This window comes from Cervus canadensis, chromosome 30, assembly GCF_019320065.1.
Source record: "Cervus canadensis isolate Bull #8, Minnesota chromosome 30, ASM1932006v1, whole genome shotgun sequence".
Taxonomy (NCBI): domain Eukaryota; kingdom Metazoa; phylum Chordata; class Mammalia; order Artiodactyla; family Cervidae; genus Cervus; species Cervus canadensis.
Window position 1 is genome coordinate 23,131,507 of NC_057415.1, and position 19,663 is coordinate 23,151,169.

Sequence of the window (19,663 nt, forward strand, 5' to 3'; positions counted from 1 at the left end):
CTTGTTCTAGGCACTGTTGCTTTTTAATGCATTATCTCATCTAATCATTATAACATCTAGGGAAGGTGATGTTACTCTAAAATGTGAAGAACTAGCCTGTGAACCTGGCCTGTATTGGCCCTCAAAATCATGCTTTGTCCATTGTGTGGCAAACTGTCTGGGGTTGTTTGAAATCACATTGACTCTTTTCTCCCGTGCTTAATTGTGTCCAGCTCTTTGCGACCGCATGGACTGTAGCCAGCCAGGCTCCTTTGTGCATGGAACTTTCCAGGCAAGAATACTGGAGCGGGTTGCCATTTCCTTTTCCAGGGAATCCTCCTGACCCAGGGATTGAATCTACATCTCTTGCATCTCCTGCATTGGCAGGCAGATTCTTTTTTAGATGAGCCACCAGAGAAGCCCCACCTCTTTAAATATAACTGGTATAAAAACTTGAAAAGAGAAAAAAAAATCCATATTCCACTGGTGCAAACACAGTTGGATTTTCCTATATATTTTTTTTATACGTTATATTGGTGTATGGATAGCTTTGTCTTCTACCTTACTTAACATTCATCAGCATATTTCCATATTGTTATGTAATATACACAACCTTTTAGATAGCTGTGTAATATTCCATGGCTGTGTCACACTATTTTCTGATGTGGAATATTTTAAACGTTTAAATATTCTTAATATTTCCACTGTTTTCAGCGTGGAGATTGTGGAACTGTCATGTAGGCAGTTGGACAGTGTCGTGAACAAACAGGGCATCTTTTGGGAGTGAAACCATCCAGCAGGGGTCATGTCAGGTTGGATTGGGGTGTAGGTTTTCCTAAATACTATTAGCATTTAGGCAATGAGAATAAACCCACTGAAATTTTCTTAAGAACATGGTACAAAGTTTGAACATGTCCTGAAAGACATTCAATAAGGAATCACCTAGAGATAAACTGAATATTTCCACATGTTGTAAAGTACTTAAAGAATACTTATCATTAAATCCTATTTAAGTATTAATTTATAGGACTTTGCTCAGCAGTGCTCTGAAGACTGGAAATAGCACTGGCAAAAGCAGATGAGATGGCTTTAATAAGGTTGGGGAAAACCAACTCTGAAGACTTGAGTCGTGGGAGTGGAAGAGAGTGCTGAGAGAAGAAGTAAGATGAGGTATTACACTGGGATGGCTGAGGACAGAATATTTTTATACATAGTAGGAGCCCTCTTGTCTGAGTGCCGTAAGATTCTGGTAGTTGATTAATCAAGAAAGTTTTTAAAGTGAGGAGTCACAAAATGATTTGTAAATGTATGTAGCATTTTAACTTAAAAATATATATTAAAAAATATTTTGAAAGAGAGCCCAGAGTTTTTCTTTGAGAATAACTGGAGTTTCCCGTTTCTTTAATAAACCACATTCATAATGCATTGAGTACACATTCCAGTTTTAATGTCTTTAAAAAGGAATTTAAAGACTTGCAGATACAAAAACCTAGATTTTTATCTTGCCTCCACCTAAGGCAACAGCTGTTTTTAAAAAGGAACCTGTCCTAAGTCTTTCTGTAGCATCTAATTTTGTTTTCATAGAAAATTTATTTTCTTTCTTATGAAGAGTTAAAACCACATAATTACAGTAATGAATACAGTTGGTATACACAGACTGGATAACATACATAACTGACTCTTGAAGCATAAGAGCAACTCTCCTGGTTGGAGCTCAAGTACTCATGAATGTTCTAGAGAGTGACCTCGTAGCCTTGAGGATTCACTGAGCCATGGGCATTGGTTGGCATGTTTTACAGACAAAAGCACAGTTTGGTTAATCTGGAGTGTTGATTAAGTTGGGGATAAATTCTAAGAGTGACGTGGATTGAGCAGTAGGAGAAGGAAAAAGGAGTGACTGAGAAGGGGTCAGAGAGTTAGTTGGAGGAATAATTAAGATTACCAGGTTGGACTGGGGGAGGCCAGGTGTGTCAGCTCCAGTAGAGAGGTCAAGAAAAGAGCTGGATGACTTAAGAAGAAAGGTATGGGATCTTTAGAATAGAGTGATTTTTGACCCTTGATGGAATTTTGATATGAAAGGGGAAAGAAGCCAGGCTGCTGAGAGGTTAAGACATTTTTAAAGGAGGACACCCACTCTGAGCCTCCTGTTGCAGTGAAAAATAACTGTAGTAGTGTGCAGAGATTTTGCAGATTGCTGCTGTTTGACTCATTTTCTTTATAATGATTGTGTTGGAGAATTAAACATGAAGCCTTTTATTTCATCTTTTACAGTGGATCTCGCCTGGTGGTGAATTTGTTCCCTAGGAGATGTTTTGTAGTGTTGAGACATTTTTGGTTGTTACAGCTGGTCCTACTGGCTTCTAGTGGGTGGACGTCAGGGATGTTGCTGAGCATCCTGCAGTGAACAGGGTAACCCCCTGCAACAAAGAACTATCTAACCCAAAATGTCAGTAGTGCTGAGATGGAGAAACCCTCAATTCTGTCATAACGTCTTGCAAAGTTAATTCACTTTTTGGCTCCCGTAATTACTAGCTAACTCATAAGATCCCCCAGTTACCTTCTGTTTAATTGGAATGGTGGTAGGAAAGTCGCATCATTCTGGAATGCTAATAGATCTCATTTTGAACTGCAGCCTGAACCTAGTTAGTGGTGCCAAAAGTTGGGGGTTCTGGCAGTTCACGTTCATAGTAAGTAGGATTTCTTCCCTTTATGGTATATTGTTGCCTAGCCTTGGAATGTTGACGAAAATCGAGACAAGTTTTACATTTAGAGAATTATATGATGGGCACATTTGCAACTAGAATTAAATATTTCTCTTTGAAATCCACTCTTCTGAGTGATTCTATATGTAAAATATTTCTGTTTGGAGAACTGATTTTTGGCCTTAGAAATGACTCATCCTTTCTGCTGAATTCCCACTTGGGGCTCAGAAAGGCAGGTGTGGTATCGTTATCGTTGATAGGTAATAGAGTGCCCTCCTGATGCCTGGTACTGAACAGAATACTTGAAATAACATTTAGAAGATGACCCCAGTTCAGAATTCCTTCTGTACTGATCTTGCATTAAGGTAGTAGTTCTCAAATTTGTGAGGAGTTGGGGCACTGGAAAGTCATGATACTCTTGATAAACTAATTTTTATCAAACTATGATGTAGCACCCAATTATTTAAGACTTTGCCTGGACTTCTCCTGTCCAACCAAGACATTGTTTATCAGGCTGAGCTTTTCTGTTTTACCTTGTAGTTTAGTTGCTAAGTTGTGTCCGACTTTTGTGACCCCATGGACTGTAGCCTGCCAGGCTGCTCTGTCAATGGGATTCTCCATTGACAGTTCTCCATTGGCAAGAATACTGGAGTGGGTTGCCATTTCCTTCTGCAGGGGATCTTCCCCACCCAGGAATCGAACCCAGGTCTCCTGCACTGTAGGTAGATTCTTTACCAACTGAGCTACCAGGGAAGCTTCACCTTAGTATGAATGATTATTCTCCCAAGGTGTTCTTTGGTCCGTCATGCAAACAGATGCGTGTGAAAATCCTTGTGGCAGGGAGGGTTTAGGCTCTTGATGGCAGTTCCATTGTGCTTTTAAAATACAACAGGTGAAATACTACAACTCAAAAGAATCTGAAGCCAAGATAGCAAGTCTTAAAGCATGATCCTGACCCATGGACAAAATAAAAATTTATTTATCATTTGATATGTCTGATTTCATTGGAACCCAGTGTGAACTTTAAAGCCACAAAGAAAAGTAAGAGAAATACACTAAAATTTATTTCTCAAATCATGCAATTCTTTTTATTTCTATGGTCCCTAAAATTGATTAAGCCTGTGGTTGAGCAGAGATGTCATGCTTTCTTATCTTCTTTTCTAGAGCAGTTCTTTATGAATATTTAGTTATGTTCCTTGGGTTCTAATGTGTACATAAGACAGTAACTGGAACCTGGAGATCTTGTGCGAGTTCCCTGCAGGAATATAGGTAGACAGAAAAAAACACCCCCCCCCCCCTCCAATTAGTATTGAGCCTCAGGAGCTAGTGTGAGTGTTTAAGGGGGGACAGGGAAGAATGAGTGAAAACTGGAAGGTGAGGAAAACCAAGAACATAAAGCCTCCAGAGCCGATGAAAGGAATCGAAGGATGGTCACCTCTGCCTTGAATACTATGTGAAACATTGAGAGGGACAAAACAACTGCATTAGTTTCCTGTAGTTTTTGTTTCTGCTCATCTTCTAAAAAAATTTTTTTTACACATATGCTTGAACTTTAGAGCAATCCAATTCTGTGCACCACCCGAAATCCATTTAAAGAAAAGAAAAAAAAAATTTTTGTAACCTATAGTTACATAGACATGCTTACATTAGTGCAATGCTTAGTTCAGGGTGGTTACTCCAGTAAGTACCCCGACTGTCCACTCCTTGGGTGTTTAGGTACGAGACTGTCAGTTCCTCAGAGGGTCAGCTGGGAGTGGGAGGCCTGAGACAAATGGCAGAGACATATTAAGGAGCACTGAGGACGGTGGGGGCAGAGAGCGGCAGTGATGGTCAGCCAGGACACGTGGCACTAGATAGAGAAATAGGACTTCCTCAGGTCAGTCCACTGAGGCCTGCTTTGAAATCTAGAAGTAGAAAACAGCCAGGGGTGAGGGACTGCGGGAGAAATGCTCGCGGAGAGATGCTTGCCAAGACCTCATCTCCATCTAGAGCTGCGGGCGGTCTTGTGCTCTTCCCAGAGCATCTCAGCTATTGAGCCACAGAGTCGGGAGCTAACTTGGGCTTCTCTGCTTCCGGACTCATGAATTCACCTCCTCACTGGGATGAGTTGTCTTTTTTTTCTTTTTTTTTTTTTTAAATAATGTTTATTTTTGGCTTTGTTGGATCTTCGTTGCTGTGTGGACTTTTCTCGAGTGGTCGTGAACTGGGGCTACTGTCTAGGTGTGGTATGTAGGCATCTCACTGCGTGGCTTCTCCTGTTGGGGAGCGCAGGCTCTAGGGGGTGCAAGCTTCAGCAGCTGCAGCGCACAGACTGTTGTGGTTCCCGGGCTCTGGAACGCGCAGGCTCAGTAGTTGTGGCACACGGGCTCACTTGCTCTGCCGCACGTGGGATCTTCCTGGATCAGGGATCGAACCTGTGTCTCCTGCATTGGCAGGCGGATTCTTCACCACTGAGCCGTCAGGGAGGCCCTGGGATGAGTTTTTAAACAACCATTTGTTAATTGTTTATGTAAGTGTATTTGTTGTTGTAGCTCTCATTCCCAGTAGGGAGGATATGAAAATTGGCTTTGTAGTGGTTTTCACCCAGTTTCATGTGATTGGCAGCTTTTCTCTAACCTGGAAGCAATTTATTAGGTTTCCTAGAGAGATTATTTTGATCGTTCCAGAATAAGACTGACAGTCTTGGAACAAGCACAGAATGACTGCAGAATACTAGTATTGTTGATAGGCTCTGCTTCCTGTGGTAGTAAAATTACATCAATCATTTAAATATCTTAAATCTATGAAGATTTTGAACCTCTTTCTTTTCATGTAAATGCCCCATATATACCTATGGTGTGAAATACTGTATATATCTATTGTGTGAAATTCAAGCTTACTTTTATCACTTTTGTAATTGAAACTGTTTATCTGTCTAGAGTGATTAATGATCATCCAAAACTTATTCTGGGTATCAAAAAAGTCAAGATTTTTTTTTTTCAGTTATTCTTATTGGCTGCCCTTAAAAGTAACTCAGTCACTAGAAAAATAATCTAAATTATTAAGATAATAATAGTAAAAGGACTGTCTTAAGCTCTTGGCAGGCAAAATAAAAAAATTCTGTGGATTTCCCTTTTGAGAATTATGTGAAATCCTGAAATTTTGAGCTTTATTTTGCTTTGCTTTATGTGATTTTAGGCACATTACCATGCACAGCTTTCTTTGGGGAATCTCGAACAGTTTGTGTCCTGTAGAACTTAATTTTTGTATGTTGTGACTTATACTTGTCCATAAGGTATAAGGATTTTTTTTCTCTCATTTATATATGCACATTTCGATAAAAAGGACACACACATATGTATATGAAACAATTTTTCCTCTTTTACAGAATTAAATGTGAGGGAATCTGATCTAAGAGTTTGTGATGAATCATCATGTAAATATGGAGGAGTCTGTAAAGAAGATGGAGATGGTTTGAAATGTGCATGTCAGTTTCAGGTAAGGAAATCAAACCTCTTTTCAAGACTTTTAACATTTGTCATATTTTGTAATTCTACATTTTTTTAAATTAAAAAACTTATTAAAACACCTTGAACCCTACAAGAAATTTGGGTTCACAGCCCACTGATTCTTTCTTGTCAAATGAAACACTACTGTTTGTACCTTCCATTCTTTTCTTGAATTATAAGGACAGACTGGCTCTCATAGGATGTGAAAATGCCTTGAAAAAAAATATTAAAAAGGTTTTATTCAAATGTAAGGTATAATTGTCACTGAAACGTACAGATTGCAGTTCAGTTCAGTTCAGTTACTCAGTCGTGTCTGACTCTTTGCGACCCCATGAATCACAGCACGGCAGGCCTCCCTGTCCATTGCCAACTCCCAGAGTTTACCCAAACCCATGTCCATTGAGTCGGTGATGCCATCCAGCCATCTTATCCTCTGTCATCCCCTTCTCCTCCTGCCCTCAATCTTTCCCAGCATTAGGGTCTTTTCCAGTGAGTCAGCTCTTCGAATCAGGTGGCCAAAGTATTCGAGTTTCAGCTTCAGCATCAGTCCTTCCAATGAACACTCAGGACTTATCTCTCTTAGGATGGACTGGTTGGATCTCCTTGCAGTCCAAGGAACTCTCAGATTGCAGTAGAGTCACTTATTTAAAATGTTGGTCTTTTTTTCCCCTTTCCTTCTCTTTCTGGTGTTTCTCTTTCCCTTATTTGCTTATTTCCCTTATTTTTCCCTTATTTGCTGCTGTCCCATCTTTTTTAGGCCAAAGAACATGACTGCCTCAGGTTAGATCCAAGTTACAGATGGACTAGAAAGGGGGAATCTCAAACGAAGAGTGCAAATACCTCTGTTTTTCAGATGCTGTTTTAGTTGTGAGTTTGTAGTCTAAAAAAGCAAAAAGAATGGGAGTGAAATGTGCTACATTTTTTTTTTCTTTTGATTGTGTTGCACAGCTTGCGGGATCTTAGTTCCCCCGACCAGGGACCATTGTTCACAGAGTGGTCCCTTATTCAGAATTTCTGATGAGACAAAAAAGGAACTAGAAATTTTTAAATTCATGATCTTATTCTAATTGTACCTACCATTTTGGATTTTAAAGGAAAGAAAGGGAACAGATTAGGAATAAAAGCATAGGATAGTCAGTATTTCTAGAAGTCCTATAAAGCTTCAGGCATAATTGTTTTTGATCCATCTGAAAGTAGATAGCATATTTCCCACCCTTTCTTAGGATATTGTAATGAGAATCAGAATCAGAAAGAGACCTTGAATATGAAGCCTTTTTGAAAACTGTTAACTATCAAGATTATTTTCATTAAAAGAAGTAGAAAGTTTAAGTAAAGGAGGAAGGGGTTGGGAGTATGCTGATGATGAGCCAAAAATGTTCCCCTTGGTCAAAAGGGACTTTACAGTCCACTGTTTATTGACAATAGCCACCTTTGAAGTGGCTTAGCTAACCTTGTGCCCATCCCTCCATGGTTCCTCATGTAACAGTAGTCAGGCCAGTGTAACTACTGTTTATAACATAAATAATCAACATGGACCCACTGTATGGGACAGGGAACCCTACTCAGTATTCTGTAATAACTTACATGGGAAAAGAATCTTAAAAGGAATGGATATATGCATATATAACTGAATCACTTTGTTGTACACCTGATTTAACACAGCATTGTAAATCAACTATAATATAAAATAAAAATTAAATTAAAAAAATAGGCAGTGTTATGTCTGCTTGCCTTCTTGCTCCCTAAACCTTCTTAAGAAGGACAGTAACTAAGGTGGGCTTCTTTGCTTAAAAGAAGGTGTTGATGTACATGGTATGTACCAAGTCCTCATGTGCTTTTACTTCTTCTTCTTCTTCATGTTAGGTAAATTTTACTTACCTACATCAAGGTTCACTGATCTTTTTTTCTGTCATCACCATTCTGCCATTCAGTGAGTCTTTACTTTGAGATACTTTATTTTTAGAATTTATAGTTTCTGTTTGAGATTTCTTGTCTTTTCATTCCTTACAAGCTTATTTTCCTTGAGCATAGATATTGATGCTTTAAGAATCATTGCCAGTTTCAACATCTGGGACATCTCAGGGATCGTTTCTATTGATTTCCTTTTCATTTGAGAGTGGATTGTGTTTTCTTTTTTTTTCCTATTTATTCTGACTGTATCCTACACATTGTGAATGATATGTTTTCTCGTGTTTGAATTACGTTCCTCTGAGTATTGTCGTTTTTGAAACAGTTGAATTGACTGAAAAACAGCAGACTTTGTCCTTCCTGTTTGGGGAGCAACACAAGTATCGTTTATTTCAGTCTTAGCTGGTCCACTTGGAGTGTGCCCCATGAGTGCTTGGTTCAGAAGTCAGCCTCGGAATCTGGGGCTCCCCGCTCTCTCTCTCCTTTCTGGGACTTTCTCTCTCACTTTCCAGCGGCTTTGGTTGCTCTGAATTCTCTCCTCTGGGTCTTCATGCAACAAAGATGGCAGGTTTTTTTGTGGGTATTTTAGCCATCCTGAGTGGGGAAAACGGGGGCTATTCCCCTCTTCCAACTGTTCTTTATTTCCTTAGGTTAAAGTCCTTGATGTGGAGTTGTCGGGCCAATGGAATGTTCGTGTACAGATTAGCATTCTCACCAAGAGTGGTGTTACCAGGCTGCTTGTTTCCTTTCAGCCTCTTGGTAGTGAATTTTGTCAGTCCTTTTAAATTATATAAATCTGAAAGGCAAAGAAACTTTTTGCATTTGATTACTGGAGAAATTGGAAATGTGCCATAGATTTATTTACCATTTTTTGTGAATTAATATTTCATATTCTTTGTATTTCGGGGAGTATTTTCTTTTTCCCTGTGTTGATCTGTAAAGATATGTGTGTATACTGTATTAATAAAATGTAATACACTGTTTGTGTTGTTCTTATAATACTGCTTACTGTGCTGAGCATTTTATATCCATTAACTTCTAAATATTTTATATATATTTATATATAAAAGTTAACATAACTTAAGCTCTTATGAAAACCTATGATGTAGGTATCATTCTGATACATTTTTTTAAAGTGTGGTATTTGCCATAGTAAACAACTTGAACATTATATAAGGAAAAAATGTCTTCCTTCCACTCCAGACTACCAGTTGCTCTTCTCAGAGGCAACATCCTGTTAATTCTTACATTTCCTTTTAAAAATATTATGTATTTTACTAATACATCAGTGTTTTAATTTCTTTTAAGTACTAAGTCACTTATGCATGCAAGCTAAGTGACTTCAGTCTTTTCTGACTCTTTGCGACCCTATGGACTGTATCGCACCAGGCTCCTCTGTCTATGGGATTCTCCAGGCAAGAATACTGGAGTGAGATGCCATGCCCTCCTCCAGGGGATCTTCCCAACCCAGGGCTCAAACCCACATCTCTTGTGTCTCCTGCATTGGCAGGCGGGTTCTTTACCGCTAGAGCCACCTGGGATATATGTAATCCATATAAACTAAAGTACCTTAGAGATGGTTACTTTTTAGTTTATATGGATTATAAAGAAATCTCTGTATATTTTAAAGACGTTATCCTAGTGTTATTTTCATTTTATGTTTTTTATATAAAGTTCTACATTTTCATTTTATATTTATCTTTGTCTTCATGATTCTGCTTTTCATTCTCAAAGTCTTCCCTTGCAACTCTAAGGTTATAAAGCCTTTTGACCTTTTTAACGTACTTGAACAGCTAGAGAACCTTTTCATGATCTGTCTGAATCCCTTGTATTCTTACCTTGTGGCAAAGCAAGAAAGAAAAAGAAAAGTTAGGGGTTTAGATCAGTAGACATTTACCCAGAGCTTACTTTGTGGTAGGTGCTGGGGATATAAAGATGTTTAAAGACAAATTACTTAATTTGCAGGAGCAAACTGCCTAAGGGTTTACAGCGTTACTTGATCCTGCTGCTGAGCGAAACTTTCTTTGACTCCTCTGCCTTCTTTATAAGCTTTTAAGTCTCTTCAACTTAGACTTCCGTTCTTGCTGGTTTAAGAACAATGACCTCATGTGCCCATTAAACACTCTTCTGTGGATGTTTTAGCACTATCTTTCAATTCATTTAACAACCTTGCTTATGATTCATCAAGCTTTCAGTGTCAAGCTTTCGGGGGGCATAATTGAAACACATTTTAACAGATAATAGGATTTTAAATTGTGAAATTGTTTTGTTTAGCCTGTTAATAGGAGCTATTACATCTTGCCACATACATAAACAAGATTGCTTTTATTAATTTTGAACAAAGAAAAATGATCAGTATTGCATCTTTTCTTTGAAACCTGGGTAATATGTAAAGAGGAATGCCCGTGGCTTTTCCTGTTTTCTTTCTTCCCCTTTGTTCTTCTGACTGAAGTTCTCAGGCTGATATTTTTTTTCCTGAGTTTCATAGTATTTGCTCTAGCTAAGTACTCTGTCCTCTTATTAGACTTTTGTATTAGTCAGGATTCTCCTGAGAAACAGCCAACAAGGTATATTTAGAGAGAAGAGAGAAAGAAATTACCAGGAATGGGCTCACTCAGTTATGGACACGAAGTCCCATGATGTGCAGTCCGCAGGTTGGGGGCCCAAAAAGGCTAGTAATGTGGTTCCAATGTGGATCTGAAGGCTGGAGCGTCAGAGAACTGATATGTAAGTCTCAGTCTGAGTCCATAGGCCTGAGAACCAGGAGAAAACCAAGGTCCCCGCTCAACCAAGGTCAGGAGCTCATTCTCCCTTCATTTGCCTTTTTCTATTCAGGCCCTCAGTGGGTTGGATGATCCCACCCACATTGGAGAGGGTGTTTATCGGTTCACCAATTTAAATGCCAATGTCATCGAGAAATACTCTCGACAGATACATCCAGAAATAATATTTAATCTAGGCACCCTGAAGCCCAGTCAAGTTGATACTTAAAATTCACCATCACAGCCTTGTTAATATTATTGTATTCAGCACAGTTCTTGACACACAGTAGGTACATAATAAATGCTTGAATGGATGTGGCTGCAGAGTTGTACACTGCTGCATCTTTGTAAACTGCTTCAAATCACTCTTCCAGGTAAAGAGTAGGTATGGGGGAGAGTTCTTTCCCCCAGCAAGAGTGACAGTAAAGAGGAGGCACACCTTCAGTTAGAGTCATGCCCGAGTCAGAAGATGCATGTTGTTAAAATTGCCCAAATCATTTAATTTTTCTATAGCGTAATAAGAAGCTCCTAAAAGCAACTCCTGGAAACTGACTGACCAAGGAACTGTAGGTTTGCTTTTCCCATCGTGCTCACTCCTTGGTATGTGCTTGTTAGGTTGCATTTCAAGGACATCGCCTGTCTGTTTCAAGCTCCCTGCTCACTACCACCAAGTGACATATAGTGAGATCCTGCTGAAAAACTGGAGCGTGTAGTGGTTAGAAATTAGGAATTAGCTGTGACCCTAGACAATTACTTAAAACTCAGAAATGATAATGTCTATAGCAGAACCAGCAAATGTTTGTTGAAAATTTACTAGGGCCAGATATAAATGTTAAAGATGGATTTCTCTTATTTAATCCTCATAACAGTTTTGTTAGGTAAATACTATTATAATTACCATTTTACAGATAGGGGAAAAAAATGGCATTGGTGCTAATCTGAGTCACATGAATGGTTGACCCAAGATTTGAACTTAGCATCTGACTTCAGAGCTCTGGCTCTAAGCGCTGAGTACTGGAGTGGGTTGCCAATTCCTTCTCCACATGTGCTTTGCAGGACTGTTATATTTAAGTTAGTTTAGGACATTTAAAGTTGCAGCCAATATTTACTAGATAGAAACTCTTCGTTAAATGTTAGCTATTACCATATAGATTCTCAGCCCTATCAGATATAATAACCCTTTTTTTTTTTTTTATTCTTTGAATCAGCCATGGATTTACATGTATTCCCAATCCCGATCCCCACTCCCACCTCCCTCTCCACCCGATTCCTCTGGGTCTTCCCAGTGCACCAGGCCGGAGCACTTGTCTCATGCATCCCACCTGGGCTGGTGATCTGTTTCACTATAGATAGTATACATGCTGTTCTTTTGAAATATCCCACCCTCACATTCTCCCACAAAGTTCAAAAGTCTGTTCTGTATTTCTGTGTCTCTTTTTCTGTTTTGCATATAGGGTTATCGTTATCACCTTTCTAAATTCCATATATATGTGTTAGTATGCTGTAATGTTCTTTATCTTTCTGGCTTACTTCACTCTGTATAATGGGCTCCAGTTTCATCCATCTCATTAGAACTGATTCAAATGAATTCTTTTTAACGGCTGAGTAATATTCCATGGTATATATGTACCACAGCTTCCTTATCCATTCATCTGCTGATGGGCATCTAGGTTGCTTCCATGTCCTGGCTATTATAAACAGTGCTGCGATGAACATTGGGGTGCATGTGTCTCTTTCAGATCTGGTTTCCTCAGTGTGTATGCCCAGAAGTGGGATTGCTGGGTCATATGGCAGTTCTATTTCCAGTTTTTTAAGAAATCTCCACACTGTTTTCCATAGCGGCTGTACTAGTTTGCATTCCCACCAACAGTGTAAGAGGGTTCCCTTTTCTCCACACCCTCTCCAGCATTTATTGCTTGTAGACTTTTGGATAGCAGCCATCCTGACTGGCATGTAATGGTACCTCATTGTGGTTTTGATTTGCATTTCTCTGATAATGAGTGATGTTGAGCATCTTTTCATGTGTTTGTTAGCCATCTGTATGTCTTCTTTGGAGAAATGTCTGTTTAGTTCTTTGGCCCATTTTTTGATTGGGTCATTTATTTTTCTGGAATTGAGCTTCAGGAGTTGCTTGTATATTTTTGAGATTAATCCTTTGTCTGTTTCTTCATTTGCTATTATTTTCTCCCAATCTGAGGGCTGTCTTTTCACCTTACTTATAGTTTCCTTTGTAGTGCAAAAGCTTTTAAGTTTCATTAGGTCCCATTTGTTTAGTTTTGCTTTTATTTCCAATATTCTGGGAGGTGGGTCATAGAGGATCTTGCTGTGATTTATGTCGGAGAGTGTTTTGCCTATGTTCTCCTCTAGGAGTTTTATAGTTTCTGGTCTTACATTTAGATCTTTAATCCATTTTGAGTTTATTTTTGTGTATGGTGTTAGAAAGTGTTCTAGTTTCATTCTTTTACAAGTGGTTGACCAGTTTTCCCAGCACCACTTGTTAAAGAGGTTGTCTTTTTTCCATTGTATATCCTTGCCTCCTTTGTCAAAGATAAGGTGTCCATAGGTTCGTGGATTTATCTCTGGGCTTTCTATTCTGTTCCATTGATCTATATTTCTGTCTTTGTGCCAGTGCCATACTGTCTTGATGACTGTGGCTTTGTAGTAGAGTCTGAAGTCAGGCAGGTTGATTCCTCCAGTTCCATTCTTCTTTCTCAAGATTACTTTGGCTATTCGAGGTTTTTTGTATTTCCATACAAATTGTGAAATTATTTGATAATAACCCTTTTTTATAACCAATAATTTGTATTCCATTTCTTTTCTAAAATGAAATTTGTAGATAATGTAGCTTACATAAACACGTAATTAAAGAAATCAATATAATGTGTAATTGAAATGTAAAGGAGAAATAAAAGGAATTTATAATAAAATAAGTATTTCAAAATGTAAATGCTGGGACATGATTATACCAGAACACAATGTAGGAGTCCATTGCTGATATCTACTTAAATGAATATTTGGGTTTTTAAAAAGATCATCAGCAGCACTTTCATACCAGTAGTGCTTGAAAACAAAAAGCAGAAATATGGTGAGGGCTAGAATTAAAAACTACTAGGAGAAGCTAGAGCAGCCTGATTTGTTCATGATATTACCATAGTTCCTATGTGAATGGCTGGAGATGCATTCAGAGATTGTATGGTGTATAAAAAAAAGAAATTTTCTGGTGTGTATGTTGTATGGAACTGCCCTTTCCTTTGTGGTACTTTGAGCACTCTTAGAATCCATCTGCTAAATGACAGTAATGACCTCTTGTCATCAGTTCAGTTCAGTCGCTCAGTCGTGTCCAATTCTTTGCGACCCCATGAGTCCCAGCACGCCAGGCCTCCCTGTCTATCACCAACTCCCGGAGTTTACTCAAACTCATGTCCATCGAGTCGGTGATGCCATTCAGCCATCTCATCCTCTGTTGTCCCCTTCTCCTCCTGCCTTCAATCTTTCCCAGCATCAGGGTCTTTTCCAGTGAGTCAGTTCTTCGCATCAGGTGGCCAGAGTATTGGAGTTTCAGCTTCAGCATCAGTCCTTCCAATGAATATTCAGGACTGATTTCCTTTAGGATGGACTGGTTGGATCTCCTTGCAGTCCAAGGGACTCTCAAGAGTCCTCTCCAACACCTCAGTTCAAAAGCATGAATTCTTTGGCGCTCAGCTTTCTTTATAGTCCAACTCTCACATCCTTACATGACCACTGGAAAAACCAAAGCTTTGACTAGATGGACCATTGTTGGCAAAGTAATGTCTCTGCTTTTTAATAATGCAGTCTAGGTTGGTCATAACTTTTCTTCCAAGGAGCAAGTGTCTTAATTTCATGGCTGCAGTCACCATCTGGAGTGATTTTGGAGCCCCCCAAAATAAAGTCTCTCACAGTTTCCATTGTTTCCCCATCTATTTGCCATGAACCGATGGGACCGGATGCCATGATCTTACCTTTCTGAATGTTGAGTTTTAAGCCAACTTTTTCACTCTCCTCTTTCACTTTCGTTTGTCATGGTGGCAACCAAAAATGCCTCCATGGGGCACCCACCGCTAGGGAGCATGAGCACCTTTGTGAGCACTGTGTTAGAAAGTTGTTAAGCAATGCTGAGTGAAGAGTTAGTTGGCTTGAAAAATCCATAGACTTGTATTTGACATCTTGGAGCTTATGGTCTTTTCTGTTGTGTTGTTGCTAAATATACCTTGTATAATTACAGAGTAACATTGACTCCTGCAGACATCATGTAAGCTTTATTGTGTACATGTTAGGGGAGGAGAATAAAGGAATGTGATCCTTGGAAGAATTGGAGGAATATAGGAAGGCATCCTAAAGTAAAATTTGAGTTTCAACTGAAGTTCATGTAGGAGTCTGGTGATAGTGTATAGCAAGTCAACTTGGTTGTAAAATATTTTATTAAAAGTTGTTTCTACCAGTGCTTTACCTGAGGTAGCATGCCAAATTTATGGTTCATTAAGTAAGTTGACCACTTTTTAAAAAGTAAATGGATGATGAAAGTAAGCCTTGCTCATGGCAGAAAAATGGAGAAAAACAGAAAATCATAAACTTGGAAATAAAAAATATGGTGACAAGTAATGTGAAAAATTTATTGATATTTTCTTCCAGGATTTACTCTCTGAATATTTATTTTTCTAAATAATTCAGATATATATATATATAATTTATCTTCTTGCTACATTTTTATTTTATATTATCATATTATTTAAGAAATTTGCATTCAGTTTTGTGGACTAGATACTGCATTTAAAAATGGCACAAAATTCTCAGAAGTTACATACTTGGTATTATCACCTGCTTTTCACCTAACATCATCTTTTTATGTCACACAGTATTCTTATAAAGGGCAATGCTCAATGACTCTTTGAACATATATAGCATGCTTTAAAATAAACATTACCTTATTGGATACTTAGATTTTTTCTTGTATGTTTTTGATATGAATACATTTCTATTTGAAATGACTGTAATAAATTTTCATCTATTGTAGTTTCCTTCAGATAGATCCGTAAATGTGTAATTCTAGATCAAAAGCCTCATTGCTTTTTTAGAACTCTTAAAATGTGTTGTTAAATTGTATTCTTAAAAGATTGAGCCAGTTTAAATTATAGCAGGGCTATTGGTTTGCGACTAAATTGAGTTTTTTGTTTGTCTAATAGCCAGTTTTATAAGGTTAAAGTAGCATCTTATTTTTGTGTGCAACTCTGATTGTTAGTAAAGGTCAGCATTTTTAATATACTAATTGACCATTTGTTATCTTTCTGTAAATTTGTCTTTTGTCCATTTTGTATTAATTGGTGCTCTGTTTCAGTGATGATAACTTGTATCATGTTATACTATTATCTCCCAGATTTTAAAACGTTAATCCTTTATATTTTTGAAATATAGAAGTTTTAAAGTTTTTTAAACATACTAATTCAGTGTCATTTCTCAAACCTGTATCATTTTTTTTCTTTTCATCTACTAATTCTTCAAGGTCCATTTCACATTTCACTTTCTCTGTGGAGGCTTTCTTAAATACCTTATATCTTACAGTAATAGGTGTTAGATATTATACTTATCTGTACTTTTGATTTGGTACACGATCATATATATACACACACATACATACATTTCATATTTATTTGGCTCTCTAATAAGACTGTAAAGTTTCAGAGAACAGAGCTCATGTGTCTTCCATAGCATTTACCTTGAAACCTTTTATACTAGAGGTGTTGAATAAGTGAATTTTGATAGTTTACATCATTAGTGCTTATTCCAAACATTGGGAAGAATCTCCTCTTATACTATCTCCTTGGATCGCTAGCAAATGATGTAGATAGGATAGAGATTTTCATTCTCATTTTTATGGGTAGTTGATAGTTAAAATATTTTCATTATAAATGTGAAAAAAGGTATGAGAAAGTAGCCCAGCTCTTCTTTTTAAAAACCAAATAAAAGAACAAACTTCTGTAGTAGAAGTGTGTTACAATACTATGGCATTGCATTCATGAATATGAAATGAACTGTTAGTATTCATGCCTCGTTCTGAGAATTTATTTTTGTTTCTTTTGCAGTGCCATACGAATTACATTCCTGTCTGTGGATCAAATGGGGACACGTACCAAAATGAATGCTTTCTCAGAAGGGCTGCTTGTAAGCATCAGAAAGAGATAACAGTAGTAGCAAGAGGCCCATGCTACTCTGGTATGTGTGATACTCTTCTGAAGAAATGTTAGAAATGGTTCTGCCATACTAAGATGAAGTTTCCAGTCAGAGGTTTATTCCCAAGACTGCTGTGTGGATCGGGATGATAATGTGGGAAGTGGGCAGGGCTTCTTTTTGCCCCCATTTCATGTTGCTTTTTAACCCCAGGTGATCTCTCTTATTCTTCTGTGTTACTTCTCAGGATGTTTTTAATGTTTAATACTATTTTTGGTGGAGACTTTGCTTATCAATTTTGCCTTATAGTTTGAACATTAGGCAGAATAAGATTTGGGAGGGTAAATGCTGTGAGATCTGTTTTGTTAATTTTTATTTTGGTGGGAGGTGGAGTGGGGAATATGGTAGAAACTCATTAGTGGCATCCCAGGAAGTGTTTGTCCAAGCTCTTCTCTTTGTATCTTTTCTGTTTGTCAGCCTTTGTTACCAACCTCCTCCCAGTTTTTGTATTTACTCCTCTTTTCCTTACCAAATTATTTGTTGTTGTTGTTACTAAGTTGTGTCTGACTCTTTGTGACACCAAGAACTTGCTGCATGCCAGGCTTCCCTGTGCTTCACTGTCTCCCGGAGTTTGCTGAAATTCATGTTAATTGAGTCAGTAGTGCTATCTAACCATTTCATCCTCTATCGTCCCCTTCTCCTCCTGTCTTCAATCTTTCCAGCATCAGGGTCTTTTCTCACAAGTCATCTCTTCGCATCAGGTGGCCAAAGTATTGGAGCTTCAGCTTCAGCATCAGTCCTTCCTATAAATATTTAGGGTTGATTTCCTTTAGGATTGACTGGTTAGATCTCCTTTCTGTCAAGGGATTCTCAAGAGTCTTCTACAGCATCACAATTCAAAAGCATGAATTCTTCAATGCTCAGCCTTCTTTATGTCTTCCTAAATTGGTAGTGGTCAATTTTGGAGGGCATTACTGTAAGAAACCAACAGTAATGCCTTGGTTTCTTACTTGTGTTCGTATGTGGGAGCAGGGATGCTGGTGAGATATTATAAGAGAATTATTGTATGAAGGTTAGCAGTAAATGTGGAGGCTGTTCTTTATATGATTACCCCATTTCCTTTTTTTTCCTGTATACTACAGTGCCTGTGTTCAGAGTTTTTATTGGGGCTCCATTACATAAGCATGACTGATGGATTGTCCATGTGGTTGATCTCAAACTTGGTCCACTAACACCACGTTACTCAAAGCCTCCGCTCTGAACTGTGTGGTTGGTCTTTCTGGTGTGAGCCAGCCCCCACCCTAAGAACACTGAGCGTGGCCAGCCCCACCCTAAGATCTGATGTGGTCAGCCTCCTTCCTAAACATCAGTTAGTTGCCTTCTAGAAGCTGCAGGCCAAGGTCAGATCTCTCTTTGGGAAAGGCCAAATTCTTTTCCATACACTAAATAATTAGGTTCCCTTAAGCCAGTAGACTGTCATTTGATATGGTTCTCACATACTTTTCTAGGTACATTATATTTCACAGCTTTGATTTAGAAACTAAAAAGGAATATGGAGTTCTTTATAATCCCAAATTAATTATGCATCATTTATGAGGAGTTTAAGATTCCAACTGCCTTGATAAACAGTGAATGTTAAACATGGGGAGGCAGAGTGTTAGGCTGGAAAGAGCGCTGCGCTAGGCTTAAAAAGTCTAACTTAAATTAACTCCAGCTCTGGTTTGCTGAATGACCTTGCACAAATCACTTAGCTGCTCTGAGGTCCAGTTACATACCTACATGGTTAGATGGTTATCGTCTCCTGCGGTTAAGTGAGGGTCGAATGAGCTGAGCTATAAGGTGCTACATTGATCCTGTTATCTGCTGGGTGGGGTTTGTGTTCTGTTATCTAGTCTGGTGTAGGTCCTGTTTGCTGTGCTAGAAATAACATTCTCCTTTGCTTATTTGAGAACTTCTTTTTTTTTAATGCTTTAATATTGAGCTTAAGTCTTTTCTCCCCTCTGAAATCTTTCTTTGGCATCTCCTGGCAGGATTTCTTCATGCTTTGTGCATATGTCTGTGTACATATCATACTTCATTTCATTTATCCAACACAGATAAATGTGTTTATCCTTTAGCCAGATCCTGTTTCTGAACAGGAAAGTAGTATGTCTTGCCCAGGGAGGATGTCATAATTCCAGGGTTGGAGTGGGGGAAGGCATGTGTCTAGTGAAAATCTAATCTACAGAAAGAGCTCAACCTCATTATCAGAGTAGTCAAAATATATTTATTTCAAAATTTTAAATGACCCTAATGGAAGGCGGTGAGATATTATATTTATTAAAATTGGACATTGGTTGAAAAAAAGGTTAGTAGTGAGTATCTCCTGCACTGGGTGTGTCTTATTTATCAGTTTGTACCTATTCCTTTTACTATGTTGTCTAACACATAATATGTACCTAGTCAATGTATATGGAATAGAAGGGAAAAAGAGTTTTCCTGAGAAAAATTTGGTAAAAATAAGTCAAGTTCCCTTCTTGTCTTTTTTCCTGCTCTTTCATCCTTTCTTTTCCTCTGCTTAGAGAAGATATTTTTCATGGTTGATCGGTCTGTGAATACACTGTAAGACTTTGTATAAAATCCCATGAAGTGTTCAAGTTCA

At 38.2% G+C, this 19,663-nt stretch overlaps 1 protein-coding gene across 1 annotated transcript in view; it reads left to right on the forward strand.

Annotated features, from left to right (window-relative positions):
• TMEFF1 (transmembrane protein with EGF like and two follistatin like domains 1) overlaps positions 1–19,663 on the forward strand; it is a 92,905-nt gene that overhangs the window by 20,287 nt on the left and 52,955 nt on the right. The window contains exons 2-3 of the mRNA XM_043453198.1: positions 6,049–6,158; positions 16,938–17,067. Of these exons, the coding sequence (XP_043309133.1) occupies positions 6,049–6,158; positions 16,938–17,067 (240 nt within the window). The remainder of the gene's footprint in view (positions 1–6,048; positions 6,159–16,937; positions 17,068–19,663) is intronic.